The 25592-nt window shown below is 40.9% G+C and overlaps 2 protein-coding genes across 2 annotated transcripts in view; one reads left to right on the plus strand and one right to left on the minus strand.

The window, feature by feature from the left end:
• LOC146967081 (transcription factor COE3-like) overlaps positions 1-5691 on the minus strand; it is a 71963-nt gene extending 66272 nt beyond the window's left edge. The window contains exons 1-4 of the mRNA XM_085762159.1: positions 5549-5691; positions 2283-2439; positions 2100-2163; positions 1335-1390 (exon numbers count right to left, since the gene is read on the minus strand). Of these exons, the coding sequence (XP_085618285.1) occupies positions 1335-1390; positions 2100-2163; positions 2283-2439; positions 5549-5670 (399 nt within the window). The 5' untranslated portion in view covers positions 5671-5691. The remainder of the gene's footprint in view (positions 1-1334; positions 1391-2099; positions 2164-2282; positions 2440-5548) is intronic.
• Positions 5692-20778: 15087 nt separating this feature from the next.
• syde1 (synapse defective Rho GTPase homolog 1) overlaps positions 20779-25592 on the plus strand; it is a 31381-nt gene continuing 26567 nt past the window's right edge. The window contains exon 1 of the mRNA XM_085762162.1: positions 20779-21184. Within this exon, the coding sequence (XP_085618288.1) occupies positions 21100-21184 (85 nt within the window). The 5' untranslated portion in view covers positions 20779-21099. The remainder of the gene's footprint in view (positions 21185-25592) is intronic.

A 25592-nucleotide genomic window follows, 5' to 3' on the forward strand; every position in this document is an offset into this window, starting at 1 on the left:
CCAGTCTGGTCCAGTCTGGTCTAGTTTGATCCAGTCTTGCCCAGTCTCGTCCAGTTTGACCTATTTGGTCCAGTTTGATCTAGATTGGTTCGGTTTGATCCAGTCTAGTCTAGTTTGTTTCAGTTTGGTCCAGTTTGATCCAGTCTGGTCCAGTCTGATCTAGTTTGATCCAGTCTGGTCCAGTCTGATCTAGTTTGATCCAGTTTGATCCAGTCTTATCTAGTTTGATCCAGTCTGGTCCAGTCTGATCTAGTTTGATCCAGTTTGATCCAGTCTTATCTAGTTTGATCCAGTCTGGTCCAGTCTGGTCCAGTCTGATCTAGTTTGATCCAGTCTGGTCCAGTCTGGTCCAGTTTGATCCAGTCTGGTCCAGTCTGGTCCAGTCTGGTCCAGTCTGATCTAGATTGGTTCAGTTTGATCCAGTCTGGTCCAGTCTGATCTAGATTGGTTCAGTTTGATCCAGTTTGATCCAGTCTGGTCCAGTCTGGTCCAGTCTGGCCTAGTTTGGTCCAGTTTGGTCCAGTCTGGTCCAGTCTGGCCTAGTTTGGTCCAGTTTGGTCCAGTCTGGTCCAGTCTGGTCAGGAGTTGCATGACTTCATATTTTTCCGTCATAACTAAAACAACAGGAGAGAAACGCTCTGCAGCGACCGGTTCAGAGCAGCAGGTTTACAGACGACCAGCTGTCAACCAGGTTTAACATGAAGGCAACATTCACTCCTATAGAACACAACTTACACAACTAGAGAGGACAACCACACACACACACACACACACACACACACACACACACCTCTGTTGGCTGTTGTTGTTGTTGTTGGTTGTTGTTGTTGTGTGACATAAAGCTGCCTATACGAGCTGTTTGTTTAACTGCCTGTTTATTCGTCTGCGGTGATGCGCGAGTGTTTTTTTCTAGTGTTACCACACGACTCGCACAACTTTTTTTTTTTCCATCAACGATCCGCGGAACAGTTGCGTGCTGATCAGTGGAGTGTGTGTGTGTGTGTGTGTGTGTGTGTGTGTCTGTGTGTGTGTGTGTGTGTGTGTGTGTGTGTGTGTGTGTGGAGGTGAAGCAGCTGTAACAGATGGCCGCAGCTTCACAGACACTCAGCAGCATCTGATCTACGGTCTGTGGTGTCGCACGCCCGGGAGAGAGAGAGAGGGAGTGTGTGTGTGTGTGTGTGTGTGTGTGTGTGTGTGTGTGTGTGTGTGTGTGTGTGTGTGTGTGTGTGTGTGTGTGTGTGTGTGTGTGTGTGTGTGTGTGGCGTCTAGTCGTTAAACTGATTCATAACGACTCGCAGCCCCTTCGCCCCAATAATCAATAATCTGTATCTCACCTGTTTGGTCATGGAGTCGATCAGTCGGACGTAGAGATCCTGCTCCGTTCGCACTCCTGCACACACACACACACACACACACACACACACACACACACACACATTAACAAATACTTTTAACAAATACGTTTTTTCACAGCCCTCTCTCCCCCTCCCTTCAAGAAGCTTGTGCTTTTTGTCAGGTTATCATTGCAAATAAGAACTTGTCCTTAATGATTTTTGCCTGGTTAAATAAAAGTTAAAGGGACAACGAGGAGTTTGTATTTGGTTATAAAAAAGTCTGATATTAATGTGGATGAATCTCCGTTACCACTTGTTAATGGTCCATTTTAGATAAATCTATGGTTTTGTCTCTATGGTTATTTTGTTATTATTAGTGGTGGTGGAAATGCTGGGCGAGCCGACCAGCGTTTCTTTACTTTCGGTTTCGTGGCGAGTCATGAGAATAACGCCGCCGTATGAATCTCCGTTTATGGTGGGAACTACGACGGTATGTGATCGTCTTCCAACCTCTGACTTTAATTCTTGATGAATGAAAACATGAGTCTGTCTTGACCCGGTCAAAGAATTTCACGGTGCGGAGGCTCATAAATGTAGTGTGGAAACACTTCGCTTTAACAAAACTCCTGGTTGTCCCTTTAAAGAAAGGTTAAATAAAGAAAATAAAAAATAAAAAAACCAGTATGATCTGATCCAGTAGCTCCTGTACAGACTCCACCCGGCTGCTCTGCGGGCTGAGCCGTGCGGTGAACCCAGCGTACCCACCGTTACTGTAGAGCAGCTGCAGCTTGTAGTGAATCCCGTTGTTGGTCTTCTCTCCCGTCGGCTCCTAGACACACAAACACACACACAAACAAACACACACACATCAGACTGACACTAAACACAACCTGACTCTCATCATGGGTGCGTTAGATCCGCGTCCCGGCTCCTCCTTCTCCTCCTCACCTTCTCTTTCTCCACGAAGTCGACGTAGGCGGTGCGTTCGATCTCCACCGGCTGGCCCTGCCGGTCGTACAGCGCCAGCACGAAGTGGAAGAAGTTGGACTTCCTCAGGTTGGACGGCGGCTGCTTCTCAAAGTGAGCGCGCGCTAACCCCACCCCGCTGTGAGAGGAGACAAACCAAACACACCCAGTCAAGACCTGAAATCAAAAGTGTAAAGGCATATTCTCTTCAATCTGGTAGAATCTGATATTGGTACGGCTAAAAATTTCCAGAGTTATTGGGCTTTTAATTTAGCTGTCCATCCAAAACAGCTCTGTGAAACCAAGGCAACGTGCAGCATCTGCAAAGAGTAACTGTACTCCCTACATCCCATAATTTACTCTATGATTCCATTGGGGTAAAACCAAGGCAAAGTGTTGTATCTTCAACAATTTCTTCACTTAATTCAGCTTTCAGCATTCACCCGTATTTCTTTCAGGAAATGCATTCTCTAGTTTACTCTGATTCCACTGGAGTAAAACCAAGGCAAAGTGCAGTAGGCTATCTGCCATAAAACGGTCCAAATTGGTCAGAAAGACAAACTACAAAACACATTTAACCCAGTCCACCTTTATCTAATCAGTTCTAGACTTGGTAGTTATTCATTCATCATTTGATGCTTAAACCTGACAATGAAAAACACAAAAAGCTGTTTTTCTCAGTTCGGCTGCACTTTGCCTTTGTTTGTAGGGCAGAAAACACAAGAGTTTCTACAGAGACATTAGAATAAATGACAGAATATTAGAGTCATACAGGTTAATATTATGTTTCATTAATGACACAACGTTTATTAACAATGTAAATGAGAAGAATGACGCACAAAGGAAATATAAGTATAACATTAACACTACTGTATATACACTGTAAAACTCAAAATCTCACCAAGAATATTTGTCTTATTTCTAGTCAAAACAAATCTCATTCTACTTAAATTAAGACTCATCACATAAAAAGCAGCTTGTTTTTAGACACTTTTTACTTCTTTCAAGCAGATTTTCACTTGAAATAAGTAGAAAAATCTGATAGTGGAGCAAGTTTTTCTTTCTTATTACAAACACAAAAAAAAAACTTGCTTTCACTGGCAGATTTTTCTACTTATTTCAAGTGAAAATTAGTTTGAAACAAATGAAAATGATCTAAAAACAAGTGATGAGTCTTATTTTAAGTGGAAAGAGATTAGTTTTGACTAGAAATGAGACATTTTGACGAGAAATAAGACAAATATTCTTGGAAAGATTTAGAGTTTTTGCAATAAATGAGTCAGATGTCGAGTGTGTATTTCTGTGATGAGACAAAGTATAAAAAGTGCAGAAACAGTTTCTCTGGGTTTAAACCTTTCGCTTTAGCCCCGCCCCCTTAGCGTTCGGCCTCTGACCTGTGACCTGGCTGCAGGTAGAGAGTGTGTGTCTGTGTGTGTGTGTGTGTGTGTAGTTGTGTGTGTGTGTAGTTGTGTGTGTGTGTCTCTGTGGGACTGAAAACACTTCACACTCTGACGGTTTCTGAGCCGGAGGACGTGTGTGTGTGTGTGTGTGTGGAGCGGGGAGGTTTCACCACTCATGTTAAAATTACAAACGCATCATTTTTGTGTTTTTTTGTTGTTGTGGTTGTTGTTTCTGTGATTTGTTGTTCTGATTTAAATAAAATAAAATAAAATAAAATAAAATAAAATAAAAGCTCTCAGCTACCAGAGGAACCAGAGTTTAACGGCTTCGTGTGACCTGAGGCTAAAACCAAACGCTCCTCAGCGGCTCCGCTCCCACATCCCATCACACACCGAGCAGCCGGGTCAAATATAAAACAACTAAAACAACAATCATATTAATATTAACTCTAATATTAAAATTAATATTAATATATATGTATATATACTGTTTATATGTATATAAATAGAGAGTGAAGAGAGCGGAGCAGCAGCAGCAGCAGGTGAACGGTGCTGAACCAGAGAGCGTCCGGTCCGTCAGACGGGACACGGCGCTCCGGGCTTTAACCTCACATGAATGAATCATGTCGGAGCAGCACACACACACACACACACACACACACACACACACACACACACACACACACACACACACATTAATACACACACACAGACACACAGATGCACACACACACACTCACACAGGAGGAAAAACACCGCTTCATGTCAGCTTTTATAAATATTCATATTAACAAGTCAAACTGCAGCTCCGACCCCGGCGCCGCTAACACACACTCCACACACACACACACATTAACACACACACACTCCACACACACACACACACACACACACACATATTGTGAATATGAGGAGTTTTAATAAAAGTGAGTTCATGGTAACGAGTGTTTCTGTTTCTTCTGTTTTCTCGTTCTCCAACACGTTTCTAATGATTTGACACATGATTAAATATTAAAGGGTTAATCCGTGTTGTTTGATAATGGAGAGAAAAATCTAAATTCATCTGAGCTGGATTTCACACACTCACACACATTAACCTCATTAATTATTGAATTTACATTAATTTAAATTATAATGTGCATTTTATTTATTCTGCTAATTGTATGTAATTATTATAATATGTTAAGTTGAAGCAGCGTCACCGTTAAACTCTGTTAAACTCTGTTAAACTCTGTATTTGCTGCTGCTTCATGTTGAACCAACCTGAGCCGTTCTCCGCTCCGCTCTCTGTTAAATCTGTTCAATTATTTTCACCTTATAGAAATAAGAGAATCCACATTAATAACAGATAAATATCAGAGTGAATCTCACTCTTCATTTTTTTTTTTAAGTATTATTATTATTGTTAAATTTCACATCTAGAACAAATTCTTTTTTTTTTTAAATAAAGCTGAAACGAGTCAAAGTATTTTTTTTTGTCTAATTCTTCTGATAAAAGATTTTTGACTGTGAGAATTCCTTCAGTTTGCTGTAATGTCACAAACATTTAACACTTTTCTCTTGTTTTGTTTCAGCTGAAAACCGGAAAATCTTTAAATGACGTATAAGTGAAATTTATTTTAAAAATATATAAATTTAGATGGAAGACAAATTAAATGTTGGATTTAAAAACAGCAGAAATATCTGATCAAAGAGAGTTTGAATCTCCCTGGGACAGATTTTCCCGGTGTCTCAGTCCGTCTGGTGTGAGCGGTTTTCCGGCTGCGCGGCCGTTCGTTTGTCCGTTGGGACTTCAGCTCCCAGAATTCCTCTGGGCCGCCGGCGGCGAGGCGAGTTGAGTTTATTTACCTCTGAGCGGCCGTGTTGGCGTCCACCACGCCGGCCGAGTGCATCCAGGAGCGGACGGCCAGCGGCTCCTCCTTCATGCCGGCCGTGGCCCCGCGGGGAAGGTTGTCCTGAATCCCGAACATTCCCGACTGACGCTCCGACGCTCCGACTTTCCGACTCTCGGAGAAGAAAAAAGAAAAGTCCAGCAGAGGAAAAGAAGCTGCACACGGAGATGGAGTGTAGTGGAGGTGGTGGAAGGAGGATTTAGTCAGGAACGTTTAAAGTGGAAGTGTGGAAGCAGCCGGAGAAGAGCGAGGGAAGAGGGAAGAGGGAAGAAGGGAAGAGGGGAAGAGGGAAGAGGGAAGTGGAGCAGGAGTTTATTCTGCTGCTGAACTTTGTGTCTGTTTCTCAGATTTTAATTCAACTTTTCACTCTGAGCGGCAAAAAAAAATCACTGATTTTTAGGGAATTTTTTTTTGGTAAAATTCTCCGTCTGGGCCGTCATGTTGAAACCCGGCGGAGCGAAGGAAAAAAAAAACAAGAAGGAGAAGGAGGAGGAGGAGGAGGAGGAGAAAAAAAAGGAAAGAGAAGAAATAAAATCCTCAGAGGACGAGAAAAACGAAGGGGAAAAGAGAAGAGAAGCCGGGTCCGGACGGCGAATCGAGAGCAAGCGCGAGCAAAGTGTCTTTTTTCTTTTCCCCAAAGAGGAGAAGGAGGAGAGGAGGAACAGAGGAGGAACAGAGGAGGAGGAACAGAGGAGGAGGAGAGGAGGAGGAGAGGCTGGTGATGGAGGGATGAGGAGCGGAGGAGAAACTCTCAGCCCTGCGGCCCCACAGGACTGGACGCCAAAACCCAAAAACCCCACGGGTCTTCCTCCAAGCCGATGACATCACAGAGGGGGGGCGGGGCCTCACCATATAAGGAGAGGAGAGAGAGAGGAGGAGGAGAGAGAGATACAGAGAGGAGAAGGAAAGAGAAGGAGAGATAGAGAGAAGAAGGAGGAGGAGGGAGAGAGGAGGGGGAGGGGGAGGGGGGAGCTCGAACCGACCAACCACAGAGAAAGAGACCTTGATCGCCCCAGTGCAGTCGTTCCCCCTCTCTCTCTCTCTCTCTCTCCAGTCTGAGTCTGAACTGGTTTGATGAACGACATCATCATCATCATCATCATCATCATCATCATCATCATCATCATCATCCTCTAAGGTGGTTTTACCTTCAGATGTTGTTTGAGTGGTTCAGCAGTTTCTTCTCTAAATTCAGCTCATTCAGCATTCACAGCATTCACAGCATTCACAGCATTCACCGTATTTCCTTCAGGAAATGAATTCTCTATCTAGTATCATCATCATCATCGTCATGTCCAGTTCTCATCACCAAGACAGGAAGTCCTCACACCAAAGTCCTGGTCCAACTCCCTCAGCTCCACAGTAGCTTCACCTCCACCTGAGCTGAGCCGGACCTGAAACAACCACACTAGGGCTGACCCGATTCGTTGCCATGGTAATCGATCATGAAGTCCGCGATCGATTGTTTTGTTTTTTTTTTCTTCCTTTTTTCCTTTTTGACACCGGTTCTCATCGGCAATTGTTACATTAAAATGAGATTTTGGATATATGCTGTGTTTTTTTGTCATTACTTTCATTATTTCCGCCAACCCCCACTCCCCTCGCGCACCCCACCGGCCGTCATATTTTGATAATCGGGTCAGCCCTAAACCACACCTGAGCCAAATGAGACATATTTGAAGCAGGTCTGAGCCACACTTCTGCCAGACTTAAACCAGACTCAAACCAGACTCAAACTGGACTCAAACCAGACTTAAACCAGACTTAAACCAAACAGAAACTGCACTCAAACCGGACTCAAACTGGATTCAAACCAGACTTAAACCAGACTCAAACCAGACTTAAACCAGACATAAATCGGCCTCAAACCAGACTCAAACCAGACTCAAACCAGACTTAAACCAGACATAAATCGGCCTCAAACCAGACTCAAACCAGACTCAAACCAGACTCAAACCAGACTCAAACCAGACTTAAACCAGACTCAAACCAGACTCAAACCAGACTCAAACCAGACTCAAACCAGACTCAAACCAGACTCAAACCAGACTCAAACCAGACTCAAACCAGACTCAAACCAGACTCAAACCAGACTCAAACCAGACTTAAACCAGACTCAAACCAGACTTAAACCAGATTCAAACCAGACTCAAACCAGATTCAAACCAGACTCAAACCAGACTTAAACCAGATTTAAACCAGATTCAAACCAGACTCAAACCAGATTCAAACCAGACTCAAACCAGACTCAAACCAGACTCAAACCAGACTTAAACCAGACTCAAACCGGACTCAAACCAGACTCAAACCAGACTTAGGTAAACCAGACTCAAACCAGACTCAAACCAGACTCAAACCAGACTTAAACCAGACTTAAACCAGATTTAAACCAGATTCAAACCAGACTCAAACCAGATTCAAACCAGACTCAAACCAGACTCAAACCAGACTCAAACCAGACTTAAACCAGACTTAAACCAGACTCAAACCAGACTCAAACCAGACTTAGGTAAACCAGACTCAAACCAGACTCAAACTGGACTCAAACCAGACTCAAACCAGATTCAAACCATACCCGAACCAGTTCTGTCTGTGCTGGTTTCCTTTCACACACACACTGATCTGGCTGGAAATGTAACAGAACGTGTGTTTTCTAAAAGACGAGCAGGAAAACGTTTCTGCTGATCCTCATCATCCTCATCTTCTTCATAATCCTCATCATCTTCACGGTCGTCTTCATCATCAGGAGTTTTCTCATGCCTTCAGACAGGAAGTGAGAGCGGCTTTCCAGCGCTCCGGTCTTCTGGGGGATGAAGGCCTCCGAGGCTCCGAGGGGTGGACCGAGTCTGGATGGAAACACAACGAGAGGAGGAAGGAAAAGAAAAGAGAGAGAAGACAGGAAGACAGGACTCAGTCTAAACCGAGGAGGAAAATGACAATATGAGAGAGAGGGAGAGAGAGGGAGAGAGGATATACGGAGGAGGAGGAGAGAGGGAAAAGAAAGAGAACAAAGAAAAGGAAGATCAATTATCTGGTGATGAAGAGGAAAAAGGAAGATGGGGAAAAAACTGAAACAAGTGAAGAGTAAGAGAAGAACAGATCAGAAAAAGGGAGAATTCATTTTTTAAAAGAAAACAATGAAGAGGAAAAAGAAAACAGCAAAAAGGAAAAAAGAAAACGATGAAAAATGAAGACATGAATAAGAGGAAGAGAAAGAAGAGGAGGAGGAAGAGGAGGAACATCTGGTGAGTGAACGTCTGACTTTTCTCATTTTTCATTTTTAAAGCAACAAAAAAAATCTTCACAGCTTCAAGTCGTCGCTGATCGATTATAGGCTTCATGATCAGATCAATAATACTGATGAACTCCTACTGTATTCACAATAATACTATTAATACCATAATATTATTATTATCATTATTACTATTATTAGTTTTATTATAATTATTATTATTATAATTATAATGAGAGTTTTACTGCAGTTTTGTTCTTTTGTCAGTAGCTAATGATCATTTGTTCATTCACTTTAAATGGACAAATAAATGAGCCGCCGGGGAGGAGGAGGAGAGAAGGAGAAGGAGGAGGAGGAGGAGGAGGAGGAGGAGAAGGAGAAAAAGGAGGAGGAGAAGGATAAAGAGAAGAGGAGGAGAAGAGGAAGAGAAGGAAGAGAAGGAGGAGGAGAAGGAAGAGAAGGAGGAGGACGCAGCAATCTGCTTTCCAAATGAGGCTTCATTCTTTCGGGACAAATCCCCGACCAGCAGCAGCACGAGGAGAAAGAGGAGGAGGAGGAGGAAGAGGAGGAGGAGGAAGAAGAGGAAGAGGAGGAGTAATCACCTCCTCCTCCTCCTCTTCTTCCTCCTCCTCCTCTTCTTCCTCCTCTTCAGTCAAAGCTGCTGTTTTTTATTTTATTCCAACATTTCATGTGAATTTCAACATCTTTTTTTATATTATATCATGTAGCCTATATTTATTTATATACCGTAATTTCTCTTCTAAACATATTATTATTATATTTAAATTAATATTAATATTAAAATTATATTTCACCTTTTTGTTATTTATGTTTCTACATTTAAGATCTGTAAATTCTGAGTTTGAATATTTAAGGTTTTGTACAGTATATGAAGTCTTTATATTTCATGGTTTTGATTTACAGGTTCTGATGATACGATACTCTACGTATAATGTAATGTAATATAATACAAAACAATACAGTACAAGATGATATAAATTATAATAAAGTAGAATAAAAAGAACAGAATTGACTTGTTTGTATAAAAAAGAGAGTGAGCCGACGCTGCCGAAGCAGATCAACGTAAAGACACGAGCAGAGACTCAGTTCCTCTATAATATAAATATGATAAATATAATACAATATAATAATAAAGAACAGTATTTACCTGTTCATATAGAAAACACAGTGGATAGACTGAGGTTCATCTATAATATAATAAATATAATATAATAATAAAGAACAGTATTTACCTGTTCATATAGAGGACAGACTGAGGTCTCAGGATCATCTATAATATAAATATAATATAAAGAACAGTATTTAGCTGTTCATACAGAAAACACGGTGAACAGACGGAGGTTCATCTATAATATAAATATAATAAATGTAATATAATAAAACCAACAGTATTAGCCTGTTCTTATAGAGGACAGACTGAGCAGACTGAGGTTCATGTAGAATATAAATATAATAAATCTAATCTAATCTATAAAACAGTATTTACCTGTTCATATAGAGAACAGACTGAGGTCTCAGGATCATCTAGAATATAAATATAATAAATATAATCTAATATATATATATAGAACGGTCCGTAGCCGACGTTCATGTAGAATAGAAACAGAATAAATAGAATCAGCTGCTCCGTCGCCGTGCCGACCGACTGATGTCATTTACATGGAGACTAAAGTGTTTTAAGTTGCTGCCGGTGATCCATCGTCCCGCTGTGAGCGATGACTGCTCCTCTGACACGTTGCCGTGTCAACGAGCCTCTCCTCCTCACCCCTAACCCCCCCTCACCTCCCTCATCCCCTCATCCCCCTCTTTTTCTCTCTCTTTTTTACCTGGTTTGCTTCGTCCCGTCTCTAGAGTCGCGTCTGAACGGACGAAAGCGCCGGCGAGGACGACGACAGCGGAGGAGAGATTTCATTTCATTTCATTTCATTTCATGTGATTCCCACCGGTCTGTCTCACCTGCACACACCTGATCGCCATAGCAACACAATGATGAGCACATATTCATATTCATATTCACTGTTATTATTATTATTATTATTATTATTATTATTATATAACGTGACATTCATTAATAAAAACTAGTTCAGTCTAATTCTAATAAAACGACAGATTCAGGTTTAATCATTTTAATTGATCCGTTCCTGCTGGTTTACAGACGAGCAGCGCTGCAGAGAGCGTGTGTGTGTGTGTGTGTGTGTGTGTGTGTGTGTGTGTGTGTGTGTGTGTGTTACACTCTCCTTGCTCTCTATTGTGTGTGAAGTGTTTCCTTTTGTGAGTGTGTGTGTCGAGCACTCACACCATCACACACACACACACACATTTGCATTTAAATAGCGACATCAACCGGCGTTCACGGCGGCACAGCAGCGGGTTTCCCAGATGTCACCGCAAAGTCAGATGGGCCAGCTGTCACACACACACACACACACACACACACACAGAGACACACACACACATACACACACAACCACACACACAGAGCTGACTCGGTAAAATACACTCAGTCAGTTTAAACTACAGCAGCGTTTAACCAGACAAACACACACTGAGTTATACTGTGTGTGTGTGTGTGTGTGTGTGTGTGTGTGTCTGTGTGTGTGTGTGTGTGTGTGTGTCTGTGTGTGTGTGTGTGTGTCTGTGTGTGTGTGTGTGTGTGTGTCAATCAATCAATCAATCAATCAATCAATCAATCAATCAATCAATCAATCAATCGATCAGCTGATATGTGTTGTGATGTTTCCGTCACACCTGGCGCCCTACGTGTCATCAACGCCACCTGTCTACTTCCTGTTTACTTCCTGTCTACTTCCTGTGTACTTCCTGTCTACTTCCTGTCTAACTACAGCTGATCACATGATTGATCAGGAGTTATTGATCCAATCAGATCAGACTTCAGGCTGGAACACCTGCAGTCGTAGTATTTATAGTATTTATACTTTATATTTATATCATTGACACTTACGTTGCTACTTTTATATCAGGCCACCTTATATCCTTATATCCTTAAATCCTTATACCCTTATGTCCTTATGCCCTTATACCCTTATATTCTTATGCCCTTATACCCTTATACCCTTATACCCTTACATCCTTATGCCCTTATACTCTTTTATCCTTATACCCTTATACCCTTACATCCTTATACCCATATGCCCTTATATCCTCATGCCCTTATACCCTTATACACTTATACCCTTATGTCCTTATGCCCTTATACCCTTATGCCCTTACATCCTTATACCCTTATGCCCTTATACCCTTATATCCTTGTACACTTATATCCTTATGTCCTTATACCCTTATACCCTTATATCCTTATACCCTTATACCCTTATATCCTTATACCCTTATGCCCTTATACCCTTATGCCCTTATATCCTTATATCCTTATGCCCTTATATCCTTATATCCTTATGCCCTTATACCCTTATATTCTTATACCCTTATACCCTTATATCCTTATATCCTCATGCCCTTATACTCTTATATCCTTATATCCTTATACCCATATGCCCTTATACCCTTATGTCCTTATATCCTTATACCCTTATATCCTTATATCCTTATGCCCTTATACCCTTATATCCTTATGCCCTTATACCCTTATATTCTTATACCCTTATACTCTTATATCTTTATACCCTTATATCCTTATGCCCTTATACCCTTATATCCTTACACCCTTATATCCTTATATCCTTATACCCTTATGCCCTTACATCCTTATACCCTTACATCCTTATGTCCTTATACCCTTATATCTTTATACCCTTATATCCTTATGCCCTTATACCCTTATATCCTTACACCCTTATACCCTTATATCCTTATATCCTTATACCCTTATGCCCTTACATCCTTATACCCTTATACCCTTACATCCTTATGTCCTTATACCCTTATATCTTTATACCCTTTTATCTTTATACCCTTATGTCCTTATACCCTTATGTCCTTATATCTTTATACCCTTATATCCTTATACCCTTATACCCTTATATCTTTATATCCTTATACGCTTATGTCCTTATACCCTTATGTCCTTATACCCTTATATCCTTATACCCTTATGTCCTTATATCCTTATGTCCTTATACCCTTACATCCTTATGCCCTTATACCCTTATATCCTTATACCCTTATATCCTTATATCCTTATACCCTTATATCCTTATACCCTTACGTCCTTATGCCCTTATACCCTTATATCCTTATATCCTTATATCCTTATACCCTTATATCCTTATATCCTCAGTACTTGTTTTACACTGGTTGAAGGTTGGTTTGTTTTAATTGTTTATTGTGTCTATATTTTCTGTCTGTTGAGTTGTGTTTGTGTTAATCTAATCTAATCTGAATCAGAATGCAGAGGGTTAATCATGATAATCAATAATCGCTTCATGTAATTTCCTGTTACAATATGTAAAGTGAAGTTTATTGATCTTTTTGCATTGTTCTTTATTTGTCGTGACCTAAGTTTACAGACACGATTCATTTCTCATTTTATTCTTTTTGTGTTTTATTCCTTTTTGTATTTCCAGTGATGAGCTTCGTTCTGTAAAGTAATAAAACTGATTCATTCTCTCGTGTCCGGCCGGTTGTACGTCAGCTCACCTTATTGATCTGATCAGCTAATTGACTAATTGACTAATTGATTATGATGACGACTGACAGGTAGAAGCTGCTGACTGACTCTACTGTCGTTCTATTGTCTTTTATTCTGTTCATTAGATCTGATCTGTCAGCAGCCGTTTGTCCTGTTCTGTCGCTTCTCTCCGACTCTTTTGTTGTTGTTGTTGTTGTTGGACTCGATGCAGAAACCAGAGGAGGAAAAACAAGGAAAAACAAGGAAAAAGAAGGAAAACACAGAAAGCAGAAAAATGAAAATAAAATGAGAGGAAACAAAGCGCTCGACCTTCAGCTGCAACAGAAAAACACTTTCACAGTCTGTCTGAGTGTGTGAGGCTGACTGAGGCAGAGAGAGAGCGTGTGTGTGTGTGTGTGTGTGTGTGTGTGTGTGTGTGTGTGTGTGTGTGTGTGTGTGTGTGTGTGTGTGTGTGTGTGTGTGTGCGCTGCTGAGGGAATTCCAGTCGTCCCAGTTCGGGGAATTCCCTCCATCCCAGCAGAGAGCAGGGCGAGCGAGGGAAGAGCGACACCAAGAGGAGAGAAAGAGAGACAGAGAGAGACATTTCAATATTAATTAATTAATATTGAAATGTCTAATATTGTATATATGTGTAGCTATATGTTGAAATGTTTCATATTGTATATTTGTTATATTGAAATATCTTTGTAAAATGCTTTGGCAACAACACATTTCTGTTCATGCCAATAAAGCTGTTGGAATTGAATTGAATTCACAGAGAGAGAGAGAGAGAGAGAGAAGCCGTTCCTTCTGTTTATGAACCTGGTTCAGGATTAATCTGTTCAGTTCTAAATAAAGATTCAAGCTTCAGAGTGTTTGGTTCAGACTCACAGAGAGACCGGGACCATAGGAGACCAGGACCAGGACCAGGACCAGGACCAGTGCTGCCAGTAAAGAAAAAGATATTTAATATTTAGTAAAAAAAAAAAAATTCTACATGATTTTCTCTGACAGAAGTAAAAATCACATTCAGTCTTTGTTTGTTGTAATTTCCACATTCATATTCTTATGATTATTATCAACTCAACTCAACTCAAAATGTATTTATAATAGCACATTTAAAAACAACCTTAGTTGCCCAAAGTGCTGCACAACAACATACATACATAGAGTCAAGTGCTATAGCAATATACTGTAGATAAAAACAACATAAAGCATCAACACAGCTTAAAGGGACAACGAGGAGTTTCTATTTGGTTATAAAAAAGTCTGATATTAATGTGGATGAATCTCCGTTACCACTTGTTAATGGTCCATTTTAGATAAATCTATGGTTTTGTCTCTATGGTTATTTTGTTATTATTAGTGGTGGTGGAAATGCTGGGCGAGCCGACCAGCGTTTCTTTACTTTCGGTTTCGTGGCGAGTCATGAGAATAACGCCGCCGTATGAATCTCCGTTTATGGTGGGAACTACGACGGTATGTGATCGTCTTCCAACCTCTGACTTTAATTCTTGATGAATGAAAACATGAGTCTGTCTTGCACCGGTCAAAGAATTTCACGGTGCGGAGGCTCATAAATGTAGTGTGGAAACACTTCGCTTTAACAAAACTCCTGGTTGTCCCTTTAACAGTAAAATAGTAAAATAGGGCAATAAGAGTAACAGTTACTAAGATAAGGTAAAACAAATAAAAGCTAAAAGTACTAAAAGATGAAAATAAGAGGTCAGGGTGTCAGAGAGAAGAGCTGACTGAGTCTTTAAGAGTTATTTAAAATGCTCCAGAGTTTCAGCTGCTCTAACGTGGAGGGGGAATATAAATATAATAATAATATAAAGCATTCCACACATTTGGGGCCATTATCATTATGATGATGTAATCTAATCTAATCTAACTGAGCCACAGTCTGGAGACACTGTGAACTGGTTCAGGGACAAACAACACTAACACTCAACAAAGACAATGAATTAAATCAAATTAAATTAATTACATTACAATATTACTGTTATTATCATCATTATAATTATTATCATTGAGGCGGAGTGACCACAGACTGGACTGTCAGTCGTCTCACTGGACAGAAACTAACTCTGTTCCTAATATTCTGTCAAATTTATCTCTTATAAATATGATGCACAAAATATTAGGAACACTTGTCACCGTGAGTCTGATAAACACACACTGTAACACACCCGCCTATTAAATTATATATATTATTATTATTATAAATAAAAGAGTTACAACACAGCTGATGGTGAAGGTCACAGCTGATAAAAACACTGCAGCTGCACCGTGTAAATTAATGCAACTAATAAGTCTCTAGTGATCAGAGAGTATTGTTGTTAGACTGTAGTTGTCATGATATCACTGCACAGAAACATATATATACAGTATATATACAAACATAATATCAAAGAGTCAGTAAATGTGAGCTCTGCTTCTCATTTACTGTGAAATATAAACAAGTACCTACACATCTGATTAAATAAAAAGACGTTCAGCAGCTTAAATGGACAATGTAATTGGAAATAATCCAATTACAACACCACATAGCCTATTTAAATCTCTATATTGGCTAAATAAATGACTGAAACAGTGACTATTGTTTAAAGAGTAGGCTAATATTTGATAACTTGAATAGAGGTTGAATTTTTAATTCTATTATATTAGATTATCTGGATTGGAGCAACAGCAGCCTCATTAATATTTAATTAGCATTTCTTAATTAGTAGCTATGTTAGATGAGGACACCCTTTAGATTTCACCATAATAATCAGCATTATGACGACATGTTATTAACATACAGAGACTCACCTGGTTTCACTCTCAGAGGTCAAACTCTTCATGTCGAGGAAAAAGAGAAACAAAACAAAAAACTTTTCACATCCGAAGTTCCGCAGGTTGCTTGTAGCCAGGTGTGCTAACTGTAGCCACACTGCGTCACCAGGTGTCTCACCTTGTCTCCCGCCCAATTCGGCCTACATCCATAGTGCGAATTACAGGGGGGTTTGACCATCCCAATTACAACTACCACCCCCCTAAAAGAGGTACAAATAACAGATAGGGGGGTTGAAACATTTATCTTTCTCATTAGTTATCATAAATACTACAATATACAGTATTTTTTATAGTCATGCCTGGAAGATGTTTATAGTAAAATGTCAGACACCCCTATAGTGGACTGAACCATTTCATTGCCTGAGCCTGACTGGCGCCTGCATTTGAAAAAATAAAAAGAAAGAAAAAAGAAGACTTCACGCCTCTCATGGAGCTGTAAATTAATGTAAGCAGCTACCAAGCTATTTAATACACTTACTTACTAACTGTTAGAGTTTCAGAGTTATATTGTGTCAGGTGTCTGTATGCCTCCATCTTTAGTTTTTTGCTAGGAACACCTGGCCTTTACCTGCTCGTTCCTCTCTGGCGTCTTCATGTTGGTTTTCATAGCTGCTTCCTCTGACTCTTTAACGTCACTATTCCTCACCACGCCGCCTGTCTGTCCGTTTAGTTCTTCTTATTAGAAATCAATCCATGTTGTTCTTTATACAGTCTATGGTTGTGCCCTGTCACTCTGGTTAGCGGAGCTATGGTAACCTGCAAGCTGCGTTGCCAGGTTTGACAGTTTCCCCCTTTTGGAAACAACATTAATTGAAGTGAATGAGAAGTTGAATCTGGATGTTTGCGTGTTCAGGCTATTTGTGTAGGTTATGTAGCACATAAAAAAAGAAAAGTTTAATAAATTCATTTTAATAGTCTTTGAGTGGTGGTTTAGTTGGGCTTTTACCTTTTTAATACTGACAACATTGGTGACCTCAAAATCAAACTTTGTGAGCTGTTTTCTTAAGACAGTCTAATATGTTTCTCACTTCTGAATTAATGGTAAAGATAAGAGTCACCCATAGCTCAGGCTTTTGGGCCTATAGACTATAGAGTCCTACTGTATCTAACCCATTAGTTCCAATGGGACCAGTACAGGATGTGAATCTGTCTGGACTAGAGCATGTATGGTAACACATCTGCCATCATGTAGATATTGTGCTTTGCTGGCAGTTTAGATCTAGAATATTTTGTTGGTGACTACAAAAGTTGTTTGTGTGGTACATTATGTGCTGCATGAACTGTAAAATTGTGTAAAATTTGGTTTATTATCAGACTGTAGATATTTCATTGAACAAGATACTGTAAGACTTAATTCAAGTCAACAACATGAGTCCGTTATATGAATAACATTATTAGATATGAATCGATTATTAACAAAATATTATCCTTAATATTATTGCTAGCCAAGTTATTTTATTCTCCTAATTATCTTATCTGTATCTGTTCATTTGGAGCTGCTTTGACACAAAGGATTAATAAAGTACTATTCTATTCTATTCTATATTATAATTGAATCTTATAATAGATCCATGGTCAACAACCAGACACTTCCACTTTTATTTCACAATGTAAAGTGATGAAATTATTCTTTTAAAACTCAGTGTTAAATAAATGTAATAAAACAAAACTGTACATTAATACAAGCAGGAAAATCTCACAAACACAAAGCTAAGACGTCCAGAACAACCAGTTTTAACTAAACTAAACTGAAACTTTATTTTGAGTCTATGAAATATTTTGATGATAATAATAAGAAATGTTTACCAGCCCATGAATTTTAGTTTGTCTGCCACTTTATATAACTTCTCTTATTCATATTTACTTATTTAATTCTATTTATTTACCTTTATTTTAATTTTATTTAGTTTGTTACTATTCTTTTTTGTCTTTTATTTCATGTTCGTCTCATTTGTGTTTTGCGATTTGAAATGTCTGATTGTTTGTCTATGTGTCTATGTGTTGTCTAACTACTGTTGTACTTTGTCCATTGCGGCACTTCACCCTCAGTCTGGTCTGACAGGCGGTGTTGCCCTCAGTCTGGTCTGACAGGCGGCAGACAGCAGGACCACCAGCAGAGCGGCTGATGATCAGGGTCGATTAAAGTGATTCCGGCCCTTTAATTGCTGTTAATTGAACCCGACGTGTCTTTAATTAATTAACAGAGGAGGTTAATGAATTCAGGTTTGACTGGCGGCTCCAGATGTCCAAACCCGGCGCGTCCTCTGGTTTTTAATCTGCTGACTCGTCCTCCAGTCGTCTCGGTCTCCGTCAGGACGCCACAGAGCGTGGAAACAGCTGCAGCGCCACGATGACACCATGTCAACGCACGACGACTGTTATTAGAATAGAATAGAACAGACTGAATGTCTTTATTGTCTTTGCAACAAGCACAAAGAAAGTGAGAGGTCCATTCTGCCCCTTAGGTGTCAAAAAAGCAACAAAAAAACCCAAAAGAAGTGATAAATGAGGGAGAAAATGAAAACAAAACACTCCCAACAAGCACACACCAAGTTATTATGTTAGTTTGTCTGTTTATTTAAGGGGAGACACTACAGGTGAATAGGGTAAAAAACATTTAAATAACAGATTTCACCATGAAACTTCCCAAGTTTATCACTCACATTAAGACAAATTCTTTTTGTATTACAAGTTTTGTCAAATTTTATGTTTAAGTATGTAAATGAGGCAATATCTGATGAAATATGCGCTAATTTGCATACTGTATTTCCAGAACCGAAATCTGAAAAATGGATAAAACCACTTTTCAAATTCATTCATTCATTAATTTCTTTATTTCAGACCCAAGGGGATCCATATCGCCATAAAAGCACAATAAAGTAATAAAAGAAAGACAGAATAAGAGTAAAAAAGGAAAAACAAAAAAACAAAAAACAAAATACCTACATTGTGTAAATAGTTTTATTTTGTTGACATATTAGAGTCAGAAGTTTTTACGGAGAGGATTTTGGATATCTGTTTTTATCACTCTGTAAATGAGAAAATACTGTCACCAGCCCTAAAAAATCCAATTAACAACTGAATTTTCAAGATTAGTTAAAATAATTTACAAGATTAGTCAAAACATTTGCAGAGCTCCTGAAGCCTGGATGTGATGGAGTTTATCATGGACTTAATGAAGGAAGCAGAGAGAGAGACGACACAGAGAGCTGCTCAATGTTTTTATCAACAGAAAACACATGAAACACAATGAATGAATGAATGAATGAGTGGATGCAGAAACGTGAACCGGCAGTTCTCCGTCTGCTCTTCAAACCCTGACCGATGCAGACGGAGGTTCCAGTCTGGACCGGATCAGACTATTTCCTGGACTCTGGCTCCACCTGGTGGAGAAACTGCAGCTGAAGCTCATCCTGGATCACAGCACAGGAAACCAGGAGCAGGGAGGACAGGACCGGACTCCTCAGTCCTCCTCAGTACCGCTGGCTGGTTAAACTGTTTTTAGGAGATTATTGTTGGTCTCATTGATAAAATTTAACAACTGTGGCAGTGGCATTAGTTTGTTTGAATGAAAAGTGAGCAGGGCTGCTTCTGGGCTAAGGACTGAAATCACCACAGTTACGTGAATAAATAAATGTTTTCACACTGAACCGATCAGTCTACAATAAATTATATTTTGTTAAGTCAACATGGTTACTGTACACGGCAAAAAGCATTACCACTTTATGACTTAAAATTGGTCTGTATTTCATCAACTTAGCTCAGGAGTTTCTTGCTGTGCACTGCAGCCGTACTGGGAACAGTTTTACCAGTCGCTGGGCTGCAGAGTCGATGCAGGAATCGTCTGCTTTCCTCATTCTAGGAGTTGGTAGGCTCAGGGAGGACCAGTTTATATATAGAGAGACCAGAAAAAAACAGTTTTTCATAATATGGGACCTTTGAATGAACCTTCTGTTTCTGGTTCTGGTTCTGATTGTAGTACCAGAACAGTCCAGTAAACACAGGTGACAGTCACATGGAGACAGGAAACAACAGGAACATCCTGATCCTGGTCCTGGTCTGAAACCTGCAAAAACTCAAAATCTTTCCAAGAATATTTGTCTTATTTCTTGTCAAAATGTCTCATTTCTAGTCAAAACTAAACTCTATAAGACTCATCACCTAAAAATGAACTTGTTTTCAGATAATTTTCATTTGTTTCAAACTAATTTTCACTTGAAATAAGTAGAAAAATCTGCCAGTGAAAGCAAGTTCTTTGTGCTTGTAATAAGGAAGAGAAACTTGCTCCACTATCAGATTTTTCTACTTATTTCAAGTGAAAATCTGCTTGAAAGAAGTAAAAAGTGTCTAAAAACAAGCTGCTTTTAATGTGATGAGTCTTATTTTAAGTGGAAAGAGTTTAGTTTTGACTAGATATTAGACATTTTGACTAGAAATAAGACAAATATTCTTGGTAAGATTTTGAGTTTTTGCAGTGAAACCTGGAGAAGGAACTACATTTCCCATGAGTCAGTCTGTCCCTGTCCCGGTGGAGGAGGAGGAGGAGAGTGGGAGGAGGGAAGGGGAGGAGGAGGGAGAAGAGGAGGAGGAGGAGGAGGAGGAGAGGGGGGAGTTTGGGAAAGAATGTGAGGAATTCATTTCCTGTTGAGCAGCTCAGAGTCAGAGTCGGAGCGACGGAGACGAGTCATGGCCGAGACGCAGCGCTGACTGACTCCTCTTCTCCTGCTGCTGGGTCACTGTGGTTCTCCTCTCCAGGAGGAGCAGGAGGAGGAGCAGGAGGAGCAGGAGGAGCAGGAGGAGCAGGAGGAGGAGCAGGAGGAGCAGCAGCAGCATGGCCGAGCCGCTGCTGAAGAGAACTTTCTCCAGACTCAGAGGCAAAGACAGATCCCGCAGGAAGACCGACCCCAAACTGAGCGGTGAGGAAGCTTTGTTCAGTCTGCTGCTGCTGCTCAGACCCAGACCAGGACTAGACCTGGACTAGGACTAGACCTGGACTAGGACTAGACCAGGACCAGGACTAGGACTACGATATGATACGATAAACTTTATTGTCCCGTTCAGGGAAATTTGTCTTGGACTCTGTAGCTGCACCATAAATACCTTAATGGCCACAATGACAGAAACAAAACACAGAAAGAACAATACACCTCAGACATATTAATCCAACAGCATTGCACACATCCCATAACATAACACATACATAGGCTACACCTCATAAATTCACCATGGTAACAGCACTATAAGAACTATTGCACAGACTCGTTAAGAAATTTGATAGAAGTTGGAATAAAAGAATTCTTAAAACGGTTGAGTTTACAGCGAGGGACTCTGTATCGTCTACTAGACCCGGACCAGGACTAGACCCAGACCCGGACCAGGACTAGGACTAGACCAGGGCCTGGACTCAGACTTGGACTCTCAGAGAGTTTTCCTCTGTCCACTGTTTGGTGAATAACTGACTATCTGAACCACGTTACATCTGGACCCAGACTGGAGGTGTGTGTGTGTGTTAGCGTGTGTGTCTTAGTGTGTGTGTGTGTGTGTGTGTGTGTTAGTGTGTGTGTGTGTGTGTGTGTGTGTGTTAGCGTGTGTGTCTTAGTGTGTGTGTGTGTGTGTGCACATTGGTGTGGTTATTTTTAGAGCCGGGCCGTTGTGGATCAGGACTCAGGACTCCGTGAGGCTGAAGTGTTGTTGGAGAAACAGAGAGAAAGAAGAAGTGAAGAGCTCAGGAAACATGAGGCTGTGATGTCACTGTGATGTCACTGTGATGTCACTGTGATGTCACTGTGATGTCACGGACCCGGTCCAGTGAGTGGTGGACTCATCAGGTCCGTGTTCAGACCGGAGGAGGAGATGAAAAGGGGGCGTGGCCAGTCGCCATGCAGCGCCATGTTTCCTTCACGTTGTTATAACCACTCACGGTCTGGGACCTGGTCTGGGATCTGGTCTGGGACCTGGTCTGGGATCTGGTCTGGGATCTGGTCTGGGACCTGGTCTGGGTAGGACCCAGTCTGTCTGAACTGTGCTGGATCAGAGGCAGCAGCTCCAGGTCAGACCAGACCTCCAAGGATCTCCCAGACCAGATCCCAGACCAGTGGTGTCTTCTCCTAGTGCACTTCTTTACAGTTCACTATAACTCCTTGGTCGCACTGCGTTTACGTTATAAACGCGCGTGTGTGTGTGTGTCTTGTGTGCAGACGCAACTGACAAATATTTAGGCTCTAGACGGACGAGCAACAACTTAATTAATCATCATTTTATTTATTTTATTTTGAAAATTGACCGGATTCTCTCGCCTTTTCTGTGCCTGACTTCCTGTCTGGTCTGATCTGGTCTGATCTGGTCTATGTAGCTTGACAGACGACGCTCTCGGTGCTCTCGGCGCTCGCGCGAAAAATAGAACTGAACCGATCTGAAGCGCTGCAGCCGCTCCACTGCGACCAGGCAGACCGGTTGACATGTGGTCCTATCTGAAACTGCCTCCGCTCCAGAGCGCTGCGCTGCAAAAATTCAAAATCTTACCAAGAATATTTGTCTTATTTCTAGTCAAAACTAATCTCATTCTACATAAAATAAGACTCATCACATTAAAAGCAGCTTGTTTTTAGACACTTTTTACTTTTTTCAAGCAGATTTTCACTTGAAATAAGTAGAAAAATCTGATAGTGGAGCAAGTTTTTCTTTCTTATTACAAACACAAAAAACTTGCTTTCACTGGCAGATTTTTCTACTTATTTCAAGTGAAAATTTGTTTGAAACAAGTGAAAATTATCTGAAAACAAGTTCATTTGTAGGTGATGAGTCTTATTTTAAGTGGAAAGAGATTAGTTTGGACTAGAAATGAGACATTTTGACAAGAAATAAGACAAATATTCTTGGAAAGATGTTGAGTTTTTGCAGTGTGCGCTGCGGTTCCTCCTGCAGTGCGACCGGGCTGGAAGGAAGTGTGCTGACTTACTTGTGCAGTGTTTAGATTTCAACAGAGTAGTAGCTACCGTCTCAAATCAAACTCTGCTGCTGTGCAAATCAACCGACGTGCTTCCTCTATGTCACTAAGACGACGGCGGCCGTTGAGGGTGGAAAGAGTCCAATGATCCACACTCAGTTTTCTGGCCGTTTAGTGCACTACACTGTCACATTATGACTTATGTAGGCCTACTCAAAATATTAAAGCAGCAGTCAGCGATCCGGTGGTTTTGTCTAACGTCTTGTCAGCAGATGGAGTTAGCAGCCCCCGCCCTCGTCATGGATCTATTGGTCCTCGTCCCTACGTCACCACATTCAGGCGCATCCCTTGGCTGCACACACAGAGAGGACTGCCCCTTTATGCCGTTCTCTCTCCTCATTGGATAAAGGTTGTAGGATACAAGGAAAGTTTTCTCCTGGGCTCAGAGCAGAGCAGAGTGACTGACAGACCCGTGTTTCAGACCAAACACTCTATAGAAGTGATTGCTGTCGGAAGATACAACTATTTAAGACTTAGATTAACACAAACATTCACCTGACTTCTGCTTTAAGAAAAAACTTTAACTTTGATTTCAAGAATATCATTTATTCTTAAGTTATTTCTTAAGAAGAAAGTTGAGAAAATACTTAAGAACTTTTTTGGAGAATATGACTTAAGTTAAGAAAAAGAAATGAAATGACACTTTAGAAGATTTTTTCTCTTAAGAAGGTTTTGTGAATCTGGTTCTGGACTAGAACTGAATCAGCTCATCTACACACGTTAATGTTCAACTTCCTGCAGACAAACTGGGTCAGCCGACCACTTCCTGTCATTAGACCGTGTGTGTGTGTGTGTGTGTGTGTGTGTGTGTGTGTGTGTGTGTGTGTGTGTGTGTGTGACTTCCTGTTTATCTCTGCTGTGATGCTTCAGTCAGATTTTAGATTTTGGACATAAAACTTTACTGTAACTGTTAACTAGTTACAGTAACAGGGGGACGTGTGTTGTTGTTGTTGTTGTGTTATTGTTGTGTTGTTGTGTGTGTGTGTGGTTGTGTGTTTTTGTGTGTTTTTGTCTCTGACTGTGAAGATGTTGTTTTCTCAAACACACACCAACATTATTCAGACTTCAGATCCTCAGTGAGTCCACAGTTCAACACACACACACACACACACACACACAGAGCCTTGTCTGTGTGTGTGTGTGTGTGTGTGTGTGTGTGTGTGTGTGTGTGTGTGTGTGTGTGTGTGTGTGTGTGTGTGTGACTGCAGTCTTTGTGTGTCTGTGTATTTTTAAGACTCTAATGAATAGTGAATAGACAGCAGTGTGTTTAGTCTCACACACACAGAGCCGTCATTGACATCTGCACACAGCTGTTTATTCACCCCATTACCCCCCCCCCAGCCCCCCCCCCTCACACACACACACACACCCCAAACACAGACACACACACACACACACACACACACACACCCCGAACACACACAGACACACACAAACGCACACACCGCCACCATGCTACCCTCCTGTTTTCTCACTGATCAGCATTTCTCAGGCTTCAAATTAAAAACAGATGGACTATTATTAGCACACACACACACACACACACACACACCTATACACACACACACACACAGACACACACTCAGATGACAGGAAGTGGAGGCCGACCTCGGGAATGCGTCACTTCCTGTCTGGTTGTGTCACAGTGAGATGATGATTGACAGGTTCAAGTGACTGAAGTAAACAGCTGATTGACAGTTTGATCGACTTCATCGGCCAATCAGAGAGCAGGATTCTCTCTCCCCCTGTCTCACACACACACACACACACACACACACACACACACACACACAGACACACACACATAGGACTTATTCATGCAGCTCTGACAGATTCTCTGTGAACTGGTTGTCACGAGGATCTCACACACACACACACACACACACACACACACACACACCGAGCCGTAGCAGGAATCCAGATGTTGGTCATGTGACGTGTCTCCGTGCAGCTGTTCAATGTTCCTCCTCGTCTCAGTGGAACGTTTACAGCTGATCGATTATAGACGATCAATAACATCAGAGTTGATGAAGCTCCTCTGTGAACCTCCATGTAGACCAGGGCTGGTGAACCTTTTTCATATCAAGGGCCATTTCAATTTTTATAAAGTCCTCCGAGGGCCATAGCCTACTATTAGGAACACATAACTACTGTAGGGATGTAAAAAAAAAAAAAAAAAAAAAAAAAGTCTATAACTGCTGTGTTATAAGCCTCATGATTGCTGCATTTCTAGACTCACCTAATGTGATGACTGGAACTGTTTTTCACGAACTCTCCTTCAGTGTGAGGTTTCAGCTTCGTGGCTATTAATTCACTCA

This window comes from Trachurus japonicus, chromosome 19, assembly GCF_045865225.1.
Source record: "Trachurus japonicus isolate A0001 chromosome 19, Traja_1.0".
NCBI lineage: Eukaryota > Metazoa > Chordata > Actinopteri > Carangiformes > Carangidae > Trachurus > Trachurus japonicus.